General features: G+C 29.5%; 2 protein-coding genes across 2 annotated transcripts; one reads left to right on the forward strand and one right to left on the reverse strand.

Moving 5' to 3' along the window:
* The first annotated feature begins 5,297 nt into the window (after window positions 1-5,297).
* LOC107173981 (uncharacterized protein C6orf136 homolog) lies at window positions 5,298-9,596 on the forward strand. The gene is made up of 6 exons (XM_015524765.2): window positions 5,298-5,632; window positions 5,725-6,003; window positions 6,107-6,195; window positions 6,262-6,486; window positions 7,816-7,885; window positions 7,956-9,596. The coding sequence occupies exons 1-6, from the start codon at window positions 5,498-5,500 to the stop codon at window positions 8,133-8,135; spliced, it is 978 nt and encodes a 325-aa protein (XP_015380251.1). The 5' UTR covers window positions 5,298-5,497; the 3' UTR covers window positions 8,136-9,596.
* Window positions 9,586-14,269, reverse strand: LOC107173993 (uncharacterized). Its single transcript, XM_015524780.2, has 5 exons — window positions 13,835-14,269; window positions 13,142-13,768; window positions 10,809-11,342; window positions 10,245-10,437; window positions 9,586-10,149 (listed from the first exon to the last, which is right to left on the reverse strand). Exons 1-5 carry the CDS (start codon window positions 13,916-13,918, stop codon window positions 10,019-10,021), a joined length of 1,569 nt encoding a protein of 522 aa, XP_015380266.2. The 5' UTR covers window positions 13,919-14,269; the 3' UTR covers window positions 9,586-10,018.
* Between the last annotated feature and the right edge of the window lie 89 nt (window positions 14,270-14,358).

Consider the following 14,358-nt stretch of genomic DNA (forward strand, 5'->3'; position numbering starts at 1 on the left):
AATATCTACAAAATATGTTATTTGTATTCAATGTATATTATAATATTAACAATTTTATTTTTATATAATATGAATACGGAAAATACAGTATGATCAACTGGATTTAAATTTTTAAATTAATTAACATATAACCTGTGTATTAATTATTTTATATATATGTATACAATATGACCAATGTTTAAAAATGTTGAATAATACTTTAGATTTTATTTTTTTATATATTCAATTATAGTTATTTTTTATATATTTGACCAATGTGTAAACAATTTTTAAATAATACCCAATTTAATGCTTTAATTTTAATTATTGTAATTTGACTTTTTTTTCCGTGGCTTTTTCTTCTGACTGATATAACAAGGGATATGACACATACACAGGATGGGGCCTACCGGGAAAAACCCGATTAACCACTGCTGGGTAGAACACGATTGGGAACGGTTAGGCATTTTTTTTAAGATCAAAATTTAAAAATTAATATTAATTATCTACAACATATTTGTATTTTTATTTGTCAGTTTAAGATTAAAAATTAAAAAAAAAATCAAAAGCAAACATGCCGATAGTCTTTTATTGATCGCAACATTTTTCGTTCATTTTATAATAAAATTTAAAGTGAATTTGATCAAGAAATGCAATCAATTTCAATCAGCAACATTTCAAAACATCAAAAAAAATATACTCTTGGATCAAAATTCCAGCCCTAAAAATTATCACTTAAAGTTAAGATAAATGACAACTTCGATCGAAAAATCGTTCTCAATCGTGTTGCTAAAAAGGTTTTACCTGTTCTCAATCGTACAACACCGCCACTGCTATGTTGTATGTGGATGTGGAATGTCATAATATTTTGTAAGGCAACTGGCAAGTATTATACGAGTCATTCATGCGCGGGCACGACGTCCTCCTAAATATTATTCAAAATTTTAAAATTATGAATTATAAATATAATTCTGTTTATCTGTTTAATCAAAGTCAATAAAAATATCTGTACTATGCTAATATTGGTATTTGGTAATTTGGTGCCTCTTCGATTGTTGTAGATAACCGGTTTCTGGGAAATAAAACACATATAGATTTGTTAAAAATAGACGATAACCACAGATATAGATACGATATACGAAAACCCAAATCCAATATATCGTTTCACGTTTAAGTATAATTTATTGTTCTGTGGTTTAAGTAATCATTTTCCCGAATAAACACAAATCAAAACAGAAGCATTAATCTGATAGTTCATTGAATATTATAAGGCCATAATGATACTATATATATTATATAGTTATATTATATAACTAATAATTATTATCGACAACCCACTCGTGTTAAACACCATAATCAATTAATATTTTTACTCATTAGCATAGGCGCAAATAGGGAATTTCAAGCTCAGCCCTACCATATTATTATTAGTAATAATCACTAATAGCCGCAATGTTGCAAGATAAAAGCATATTTAAATTTAAAAAATCACAATCGTATAAAATAATTAATGAAAATGAATTAACAATCAACAAATATATGATTTCTATGATCGTTGGGCACAAAACAACAAAAATATACATTTTGGGCAAAACAACTTAAAAATAACTTTGTGAGTAGTAACAATTTGATAGGTATCTAGTATCTATCGTCTACATATTGTTGTGCTGAACACAATTACACAAACATAAAACTAAAACTATTAATATTATTTCCGATAATAGTAATAGGTATAGGTTTATCGTTTATGTAATTATTAAGTGTACACCGTACATCCGTAAGTATACCCTTGATTTTTCAAAAGTATTTTTTCTTTATGCATTATGCACCGCCTATACGTACAGGGACGGCGCAATAAGTTTTGGCGCCCTGGGCGAAACCATGTTTTGGCGCCCTTAACACCCCCCCCCCTCCGCCGCCAAGACTAGTTTGAGTAGTATTAAAATTAAGTTTTTTTTGGAAGTTAAATAAAATTAGCATGTTTTTTGTATCATAACAATATTGTAATAAGGTTAGACATATTATTTTATTAACTTATAAAATTGTACAACGAAAATAATACTAAATTTATTTTATCATATTTATAGATACTGCAAAAAACGTGTTAAGTTTAATACTAATTTTCATAATAATAAATATGCGGATGTGCGATTCACCACGTTATATCGACCGTTGCGCCATATATTAATTATTATATATCATCATATATTCATATCAACTATCAAAATTCAAAGTATATTCATTAACATGAAATATCAAATCAAATAATATTATATTATTTCACGCCACCAGCCCACTACTGCCTATAATATAGGAATATTGTGTTTCTGGTTTCACTAACTACTTATTAATGAAAACGGAATTTATTGTATAAAAGAAACCAAAATACTATGTAGAAATGTACTAAACAACATATATGATCATATGAATATTGATTACCTGTTGTCGCCCGTAGAAATTTTTCTAGGGGGGGGGGGTAATGTTAGGATTTGAGGATAAATATTATAATTTTACTAGGTGTTTTAAAATAATAACATTTTATTATACTCGTATACAATGTATTATATTTTATTATATTACAACTTATTTTATACTTTAAATTTGTTGTATAGTAAATAGTCATTTATCTTAAAACATTCAATTAAAAAAAATATTTTGAAAAAGCGAGGGGGGCAAATGCCCCAGCTTGCACCCCCCTGCGGGCGCCTATGGTTGGCAGTTACTTTAGCTTATACATTTGACTCATTTGAGTATTTGACATTACACAGCAGACGCTACGGAGCGAGAGCTCATCGAAAACAATAAATAATTGTGTGTGTCAGACAATTGTGTCTTTTTGATTTACGCTATACTCTGCGGTATTTTCACCGTAAGGTCCGAATGGGTTTTACCGCCACGGTTTTTCTAACGAATCTAGCCTTAATCGTCTAGTTATATGATTTTATTTATAAATGGGTAAATATTATAATATGAAAATAATTATTACGACCATCTATATATTTTATTGACACACACAAATGGGGTGGTATGCTTCCATAGTTCAATGTATTATTTTTACATCAAAACCAGCGGTATCGATGCACTGTTATATTATTCTTATATTCTACAACTATGACTAATATGAGACAATTGAAGATGCATCTCCAATTAAAACGACTTTAGATAATGAATATTTCAAATTGTATAGATTGTTAATGCGTTTTAAAAAATAAATTAAATAAAAATAATTTTCAGATTGGCGCCCCTCCGTGATGACGCCCTGGGCAGTCGCCCAGGTCGCCCATAGCTTTCGCCGGCCCTGTATGCGTAGGTAATATTTTATTTTTCACAAAAATTGATATGATAATAAATCCAGGGGAGCTGCTCCGAAGCCCCACCCTATTTGCACCTATGCTCATTAGTCTAGTCTTTACCAGGGTCCGGGACTTAAAAACACAATAATAAGCGCTAAAATGTGCACTTAAAAACCCTGGAATAAGCATAAAAATTAAAAATATGCATTTTATATAGGTATTTATTTTTTTATTAATATCTAATTATTAATTACAATTAGTATAACATTAAAAATGTATAAAGTAATCAACTGATTGTTTCTTTAATTTCCGAGTTTTTTAATTTTATTCGTAAACTATATAATGATGGGAAAAATTTAAAATAAAATAAAATAAATAAATCAATAAATCAATAATTTTATATTTATGTGTCTTACCTCCATTGTTACATCGAATAATTAAATGATTCCGTAAGTTTTCAAATGTAAATGCTCTTCGATTGATAACAGAGTTTTGTACGATGAAAATGACCTTTCGACATCCACTGAAATAGTCTGGGCATATTTAAAGTATACCAAGTCGTTGCATGAATAATCCTTCAGGAAATGAGGAAACTGACTCATATCTGAAATTTTATATTCTCCTTCTAAAATGTTTGATATTTTCTCTAGCACTTCAAGACCTTCATCTGCATCATTTTCATCTTGGGCATTTATTACACTACACATTATTTGGAAATGTTCACACTGTTCACAGTAATAAATTGTCGCTTCGAGCCATGTCCCCCAACGTGTTAAGATAGGTTCTGGTGGTAATCTAATTCCCAGAACTATCGATAAAAAGTTTCCCTGCTCCTGTGGTTTGTAAAATTACCATTAAAATGTATGATAAATATAATATGTTAATTATAACTTATTAATAACTGATCGACATCGGTGGCTGCCATTTTGATGATGTACGTAATGTAGACAGATGACGAGTGTAATTACCGTCTACGGGAAAAGTGTAATACAGTATGAATAATATGATATTTATGAATACCTACTTTAAATTTTTTCAAAACCTCCCCGAAATTTTTTCCTGCGTTCGCCCATGGTCAACAGTATTGAATTGTCCAGGAATTCTTCAGCTAGCTGATGAAGTGCGTGTGCACTACAAGTGGTGTGTATCATTTTGATATATACATTTTTGAGAACTGAATTGGCCTTTATCATGTAAGGAGCTGCGTCGGATAAGAATAGTAAGACGTTGTTGTACATAATATCTTCAGAGTCCAGACCATTAAAGACTTAACAAATAGTATTACGATTTGCTTTTTCTAACTCTTCTGTGTGCAGTAGAAGTGACTGATCAACACAATCTGACTTCAGAATTCCAACAATAACATTTTCTACAAATCATTTTTCTAATCATGTAAGTTATAAGGAGTTGTGAGTTGTGTATTGTATATAGGTAGCTACCTAAGATTGTATTACTATTTTCTTTTCTAGATAGGTTCGAATTTTGAATAATTTTCCAAAAAATGCAAAATAAGCGCAATAACGCCCTGACCTATAGACCTTGATTTATATAATCGATACTTAATTTAAAATTTAATCGTGTAGTTTCTCAGACTATAATATCAGTTTTAAGCAGATGCCCCTAATGGCTAATATTGGCTTTAGTTTTTATCATATTATCTGGACAATTTATACAAGGGTCTTGTCTATGATATTCTGTCTACCTACAGTCTTTTATAATCATATGCATACATATATAAACAATATAAGTATAATATATATGTCTATGATTATATATAGTATATGGCTGTTTACTAATTACTATTTATAAACAGAGTATCCTTATTCTTTATCCATGGTTAGTTCGTGATAAATAATATAATAATATAATATTATATATGAACATGATAGAAATAACTAGTTATTTCTATCATGATATTATAAATTTTACTATTCATTATAATATTCTGTATAATATGCACATATTGCGCATAATATAAGCATATTACGAGTTTCGTGATAAGTGTTGTCACATTTAAAAAAGTCTTTATCAGCGATCGACCGCTCGGCACCGTGCACATCTCTTCATTTCTCTTTGCGCGCGTACTACCGCCGGCCCAGTGGATTTTGCCGTTCTTCTTTCGATGTAAGTCGATTTTCTCTAAGGAGCGTCACAAACGCCCTTTTAACAGATCAACTCGGCCCTAGCATTTGGAGGTCGTCAACGTAGGTTTCCAGTGTGGAACCATGGCTAACTCCGTGCGCAAGATTTGCACGAAAATCGGAAACGGTCATCAGTATTTGTTGGGCACGGCCAAAATGTCGGCGTACGGTGGTCACGTCGTGTTGGACGCCGTTCAGAAGCACTCGGTCAGACCGCAGGTAATCCGCTCTGTCCGTGACCTTAATTGTTCACCGATAAGGTCACCTGCCCAAGGGTGTTTCCTACAGTGGGGTGGTTCTTTCGTTTTCAGGTCGAGACAATCTGCAAAATCAATTATGCCGACAATTTGTTTCATCAATCACAACCGTTGCTCAACTACATGGTTCAACCTGTCAAAAACAAACAGTCCGTAGAAACGGCTGTTGAATGGTTTAACAGACACACAAACCCCAAAAATGATGTCTTCAACAGCACTAAGCTTAAACAAGACAATCTTTCAAAGTCTAATGAAAATATTAGCACATCAGATTCTAATGGGCTACCAAGTTTAGAACAGCTTGAACGTGTTTACAATAGGTTGGGAGAAGATGTAAGTTATCAACCTTATTAATATTGCTAAGATATTGAACTTGCATAATATTGATCATTCTGTCATATTATGTTCAGTTATATATTATTCTTTTTTATTTCAGTTACCATTATTGTTTAGACACAATTTGGATTATTCATTATACCATCCCAGATTGGTATTTGAGAATAACATCAGAGGAACAAAGAATGTGTAAGTAAATAAAGAAAAATAAGTTATATATTCAATTTAAAATTATTATATTTTACTTGTTTTTAGAGGATTAGAATACTTCATGACAACAATTTCTTTACTACGTTTGATGGGCCATATAAAGTATGCTTATGTAAAATTTGATATATTAAAAATAACCAAACATCCAGAAGATGGAACAATCAAAATACGCTGGAGAATCAAAGGTATATCAGGAATAAAAGTGTTCATGAAGTTTTGGAAATTCAGACTTTGGAATTTGGAACAAGTCATTAAAGAAAATGTAGAATCGTATGTGAATTATTCTTTATCTAATTGCATTATAAAATTTATTAATAAGTCAATAAATGAATAAATGAAAGTTATTATTATATTTTTTATTAAAAAATTATATTTTTAAATATTTTTTATCCTTATAATTTTTTAAGTTTTTTACTTTTTTGAATGACAACCTAGAGTTTTAATTTCATATTCCAAAGCAGAATATTTTTCTAAGTATTTTGATACGTAAAAATCGAATTTTGGACGTGTAATTTATGAGTTATAAGTATTTAAAGTTTAGAGAAGTGGAGTAGTGGACAAACAGTTTGCGGAGTAACCCCGTACCACTCCACTCTCCCAATCTAAGGTTTGGCTTTTGCCAAGTAAAAAACTTAAAAAGTTATAAAGATAAAAAATATTTAGAAACATAATTTTTTAATAAAAACATTGTTTTTTTAACAGCATAAAACTTTGTAAAAAAATATTTTCAAAAACATTGATAATTTTTGAAATAATGAGTGGTTCATGATAAAAAAAATCACTGTATATATTGATATATTGTGTTATAATTGTAATAATGAGTTTCATATAATATTACTAGCTCCTATCAACTTATTATTAGTCAATATCGACATAATACCTCCGAAGAACAGTGTGAATAAGTTCATGATAAAATGGCTTAGGTTAATATGTTTATTTTTTAAAACTTTTGCTTTCTGATAGTTATAATTTAGTCAAAATAATTTAAATTAATCATTAGAAATATATTTTATTGTCTAAACTTATTTTTAATTTGCAGTTGAAATTTTTTTCAGAAATCTTGAATTTTTGTTTTTAAGTTTGATGTGATAAAATAAAATTTAACTACTATATAATTTACATAATATTTTCATACAAATTGGAACTTATACAAACTTCTATTTAACAAATTTCTCTTTATAAGAATTGTGTTGTTATCTGTTGAGACTTAGTAATATTGAAATTTCAGTGTAATGCCATACTGCCATTATACTCATACATATATACTCATTATAGTTTCAAAGATAAACATACTATTGATATATTTAATATGGATATTTTGGGTTGCAAATATATTATCTAGATTCCATAATATTACTTTGTAAGCAATAGTTTGAATAATTATTTGGGTTTTGTTAAGGAATAAAATTACTTATTAATTTTCCTGTTATAACACAAATTAAAGAATTGTCTAACAATGGTTATAAGAAGAATTCAATACTACCAACATAAAGTAATATTATTATAAATGTCATCTTTATTATTAATAACTCATCTGTGATTTGTAATTTTAGTGGTTAATTTATTAATTTTAAAAATAATTATTTTATTTTGTTCTAGGTGGTATGATGGGTTTTCAGTACTCTATTTAGGATCTGATGGTCTGGTTCATAAGCTTACTGCAGATAAAGTATGTTAATTTTTTTAAGTATTTTGTGGCTGCTAATATAAAGTTTTTATGTGGCCATGTTTATGTTTAGATGCAACCAGATAACAATAACCCACTACTAGAGGTTAAAAATCCATTGGCTACTAAATTGGCTCTATTTCTAGGACTATCACCACAGTTGAGTAATTTGGATTGCTTAATTTCATTTGACTCTGAACAGACAAATGAATTACTTAAAATGGTTATTATGTCCCTAGAAGATGTCATTTAATATTAATGGCAATATATAAAGTTATTTCATGCCGCATTAAAAATCTCCATTTTGTTTAATGTTTATGCCATTGAAACCTTATTGCTTGATAATATTTATATTATTAGGTATTGTTAATGTATGTGGCTGTTATGAAAAAATGTTTGTTGATTGTAAATTAGTTATATAAATAGATAGTCAATGAAACTAAACACTGTTAATTTGTTGTAATAAAAAGTGAACACACAAAATTGCTTATAGAATTACTAAATACTATAGATAAGCATTGCTATTGATCTTTGTGTAAACCAAGTATAACTAAAACTCTTAAAGATTTTACTAAATTTGTTAAAAGTATATCTAATGTCATACAATATTCAATATTGAGTACCTATTTATGTTTCTCAATTTTTGTATTTTATTAATTTGGTATTTTTAAGTAAATATGATACTTATTTATAGATGCTCATTTATTGTTAATAAACTTGTGTGACCATTGGCTATCATAAATATTTTTAATTTATTATAATATTATTTATATTTATAATTCCTATGATGCAGTGGCGTACGCAGGATTTTTCAATGGGGGGGGGGGGGCTTGAAAATTAATTACTATTTTATTTTTATTTTGTCCATTCTAATAATTGTAGACTTTTAGGTGAGGTATTTGAAAATGTTTGTACAACTTCAACATCTCAACTTTTCTAGTAGAAAAAATGCTCTAATCATAAACCTCGATGGGGGTTTTTGGAAGCAAATTAGATTTAGTTTGAAATTTGAGAGGTCAAAATTGAAAATTCTCAGTATTTTTTAAAACAATTGGATAAATGAAAATTTTTTTAGTAACCTTGCTTTTATTTCTAAAAATGTCAATAAAAAATTATTTGTTCGGTCAAAAAGCTTTAAAATGTAATACAAGGTTTTATTAAACCTAGTTATCTAAAAATATTAATGACATATATAGGCACGATTAGTTTTTATAAGTATTTATAGTTCAATTTTTGACAAAACCAGAAAAATTAATTTATAGATTAAAATTTATAAAATATTAAATTTGCATAGCTAAGGCTTGAAAATTCAATACAGGTCATTCATACAAGTAGTTCATACATTTACCAAAAAATTACCAATTTTTTTTAGGAAAATTGGTATGCAAATCAATGTTTTTTTTAAAATGAATTTATTCTGGTAAGACGTTTATTAATTTTCGTCTTGCTTATTAATAGCTGACGACAGTTGAAGTTTGATACATTTTTTTTTTAAGTAATACTTATGAGGTCAATGGGGGTGGGGGGGGGCTTCAGCCCGTTAGCCTCCCCCCTCTGCGGACGCCACTGCTAAGATGTATTATTATTCCTTGTATAATGTATATTGCACGTTATAATGTACTCAATCAATATACTTCTAAATTCTAAACTTCAATAATAAGACATTTTTCCCCACTATTTTTCATTTGATAAATAAAAAAATATAGCCATATAAGTTTTCTTTATTCACAATTTTAACAAACAATGATCAATATCCCAACAAAAACACTGTTCATTAAAAAAGTTATAATATCAAGTGTTTATTAATTTCCTAAATTCTTTAGTACAAAAATATAATTATAATTGTATTTAATGAAGTGTGTTTATTTCATAAAATACAAATAATTTAACTTACCTATGAACTAAGAAGACATTTTATATAAAAATTCAGTTAAGAATAATATTAACAATGTAAGCTAATTAAAAACTTTTTAATGATGAAAAAATATTATTTTATTATTAAAATAAGTCTTATATTCATCCAATTTTATATTAAACAGCACTTAAGTAGTGTTTGAATAACCAAAAATAAATGTTAAAGGAATTCTGAATAGTCATGCTGGTGACATACTGACATGTAACAAATTATCATTTAAACTAGTATTTTTTACTGGCAACTTTCTTGATAAGTGCTGTTCGTTGTTTATGTGCTTCTGTAATTGGCGCTTTTTTGTATGGTTTTAATTCATCTGTGCCAAAACCAGGTATCCACATATTTAAGTACCGTTCTGTAAAACATATACAATGGTTATAAATTTTATTCAAATTTTAATAAGATCATTTAAAATTTGACAAGTTTTAAAAAAATTATTTTAATAGTAACCTAAGTAAATTTGAACGTCTTTAACTTCAACAATATTTGATTTTCTATGTTTAGCAAACACACATGCTGCTTTGACTAATTCGTTGACAAAATCATCAGATAACTGCAACATAAGGTCTTCTACATCCTCTTCTAGCTGTTCATTTTGATCCACTTCTTTGACTAGTTCACGCAAACGTTCTTTTGTTAACAACTACAAAAAAAAAAAAAAAACAAATTATGTGTTTTCATTTAATAATCTCAAAATTAATAGGTTTTTTTAAACTAATGGCATAGTTTTCCAGTTTTCCATATTTTTCAGTAAAACGGTATACTTAAAATGTTTAATTCATCAAAAAACAAAAAAAAATAAAAAAAAAAATAAATACTAAACTTCATTTTCACAAAAATTGATATTACTGTTGTAGCCAAGTAGGTACCGTTTTTATTAGATCGGGACAAAAATAAAGCGGAGAAAGATGTGTAGACTACTACTACTTTTGATATAGGTACAATTTTAACAACCACTTATATTGATTTACATCCATGTGATAGGTTAATAGGATTATTTAGAGAAATACTTACTGCTGCATCGTCTGCATTTATCAAATTTTTAATTCCATGTTGTTGTGATGGTTGCTGTTGCTGTGCCATTTGTTGTTGTGGCTGCTGTGCTATTTGTTGTTGTGGCTGCTGTACTATTTGCTGATGTTGTTGTGGCTGCTGTACTACTTGTTGTTGCTGTTGCTGCTGTACTACTTGTTGTTGCTGCTGCTGTAATGCTTGTTGTTGCTGTTGTACTGCTTGTTGTTGCTGCTGTACTGCTTGTTGTTGCTGTTGAACTGTTTGCTGTTGCTGCTGCTGATGTACTACTTGTTGTTGCTGCTGCTGTACTATTTGTTGTTGTTGTTGCTGCTGCTTCTGCTGTACTACTTGTTGTTGTTGTTGCTGCTGCTGCTGTACTACTTGTTGTTGCTGCTGCTGCTGCTGATGTACTACTTGTTGTTGTTGCTGTAGTTGTATATGCTGTTGTGGCTGCTGTAGTTGTTGGGATTGCTGCTGTTGTTGAGGTTGTTGCTGTGTTGTTTGTTGTATAAGCTGTTGATGTTGTTGTGGTTGCTGTATACAATTAAATAATAAATAATTGTGAACTTATAGAAAATTTAGAAATTAATAACAAGACTATTTTAAATTTATAGTCAATATTTCAATAATATATATAATATTATAGAAGTTGGCACTTTATTTTTAGAACATAATATCAGTTATCAATACTCATTTATTACCCCTACTGACTTAAATATTTTTGTTATATATATTTATACAATTTTGTTAGTTATTTTCAAGATATAACTGTAACCTATATAAAGTTGATCAGTATAGGAAATGAAACAAGTAAAACTTAATTTTAAGTTCTTAAATTGGACATTATCTTTAAAATTGAAAATTTTCTATTTATTTTACATACATTTAAAAACGTTTCACTTTAAGCTTGTGGATATAGCAAAGATATCTCTTCAAGCATTAGTGCAGTACAGCAAAAACGACAAACAACTATAACTTCAAAACTAACTCTGACCACAACAGTTATAACACTAAAAAAAATATATAATCTAACCCTTAATAAGTCAACAAAAATAGTGGTGGTAGTGGCTTGGTGAGGCGCGGCTGTACGCTCAATCTGCCAAAACGCACCGAGCTTACCTACCAGTCACAGTTGCTAGCTTCTGAATGGGTGACCACTCTGGAGTTTTAGCAACATATCTTTGCCATATATACACAAATACATGTTACAACCTACCAACTTAAAAACCTATACAAAAATAGCCCCTACCGTTATACCCTACGTCCAATGGCCTATGTAGCAGCGGGTTCCCCTTAATAGAAAAAATAAAATAAAGGTGTCCTTTAAACATTTTAATTTTAAAGTAAAAGTTCCACTAGTTAAACAACAGTTTACTATTTACTATGGGCATTATGATTGATTGTATCTACCAATAAATCTTCAAATATTTTAGTTAAATAATTGTATTGTATCTTTAAAAGAAGTTAGAAGTTATTTTTGGTGGCTACAACTTAATAACCAAACTGATGTCAGTGGTGGTTCTTAATCCTCCATTAAATTTCAAGAAAAATTTGAAGGTGCTTTCAGGGTTCTGTTAACATATTATATAAGAGTATAGGATGCATGTATTAAAATTATAGATTTATTTTTAAAGGTTGCTGCTGAACTGCAAAAGTCTAAAATGTTATACATCCATATTGTTAGCATACAAATGTATGATAACTAGGGTTAGGCCTTCCTAATTTAACAAATTATCAGCTTCTTACCCATCAAGAAAAATCTTTGGTATATCATTGAATAGTAGTTAATTTTAAGCTAAGAACAATACTGGTGTTCCAGTTGGCTTTTTTATATCTTAATTTATGTACTATTTAAACGCAAAACTGTAATAATTTACACGCTCATAACTTACATAACAATTTAAATGGTATTACAAAATAGCCAATGCAGGATTACAGATAGTGTTCTTAGTTTAAAGTTTGATAATAATTGAATTTAATCTGATATTTAAAGTAATAATACAAGGTTGGTTCTGGTAAACATAAATTTGCTATATTGTGCTTGGGTCAGAGAGAAAACAAATAGATAGTACGCTGATATCCTTTTAATAGTGAGTGCAACTAAGCCAGGGCTTCAGAGGTCTCTGATAGGCACAAATAGTGTTTGAGATTTGAAGGGCTAAACCTCAGATTTATATTGGGCACTTTATTAACGCTATATGGCAGTGTATGTATGATGTTAGGTTTTTGGGGGCTATACAAATTTCAAGATGCTTAGGTCTCCCTTATTTGCGATTTTGGCTATGATATTAGAAATATTAAAAATTTTTAATTTGGTGAGACAGAATTCTTACTTGTTGCAACTGCTGTAATAATTGTGGTTGCGGTAGCTGTTTTATTTGTTGCTGTTGGTGATGTTTAATTTGTTGTTGTTGTATTAGTAGTTGTTTCTGTTGCATTTGTTGGAGCTGTTGTTGTTGGAGTTGGATTTGTTGCTGTTGAGTTGGTAGTTGTTGCTTCTGTTGGAGTTGTTGCTGTTGTTGGAGTTGTTGCTGTTGTTGGAGTTGTTGCTGTTGTTGGAGTTGTTGCTGTTGCAGTTGTTGTAATTGTTGAAACTGGAGATGTTGCATTACAATATTTTGCTGATTGGTTACTACTGAAGGGTTATTGAGTACAGATATTGTTGAAACGGGAGTGCTATTAAGAGAAGTAACTGTGGACACTGTCGTTTGGTTTACATGAACAACTGAAGACATGGGCGGATTGATAAGAGGCGCAACTTGTGGAACCAGTAGATTGCTGTGAGTTACGGGCGTCGTGGAAGGTTTGTTATTGAGAGACACAACTGTTGGAGATAGTTTGTTGGTAAGAGTTCCTACTGATGACATTGATGAACTTAAATTTGAAGATACTGCTGAAACAGGCGCATTGACAAGGGGCGCGATTGACGTTGACACCATTTCGACATCGGTAGTTTGAGTCTAGAATACATGAAGCATAAAATCGTCATGAACAGTAAATACATGAAAATCATCAAGCAAACTTACCACAAGTTGATCAATTTCGTCATCTGTTTCCATTGTCATTGCACTTCCGACGTCGTTTTCGACAGTACCACTTGAACTCATCATGACGCAGTCGTGAATTGTGTCAGCCAGAAATTTTACTGAACGTCTATACTCAATCGGCTACCTGCGGTTTCGTTGACGTACGATATTGTCTGTGTACTGGACGAAATAATAAATATTAGATTTGTCAAACAAGAATAATTATTGTAATGTTCCACTTTAAAGCGCCGAAAAGGAATTTTTGGCTATTTATGTCTTTTATTACTAGTATAATAACGTGTAATAGTTATGAATAATTAACCTGATACATCGATAATTTAAACTAAATAATATAATTTAATTAAAATATGTAGATTAATTTTTATATTACAAGTTTGTTCTTTGATGACAAATTTATAATAACAATTATAATATCTTGTTTATTATTTACAACGAAATATTGATAACATGTGAAATTTTATCTAATCTGTGACAACAACAACACCAAATAGAATTTGTTGGTA

Source organism: Diuraphis noxia, unplaced genomic scaffold, assembly GCF_037042655.1.
Source record: "Diuraphis noxia isolate RWA-SAM2 unplaced genomic scaffold, SU_Dnox_SAM2 contig0004, whole genome shotgun sequence".
NCBI classification, from domain to species: Eukaryota; Metazoa; Arthropoda; class Insecta; order Hemiptera; family Aphididae; genus Diuraphis; species Diuraphis noxia.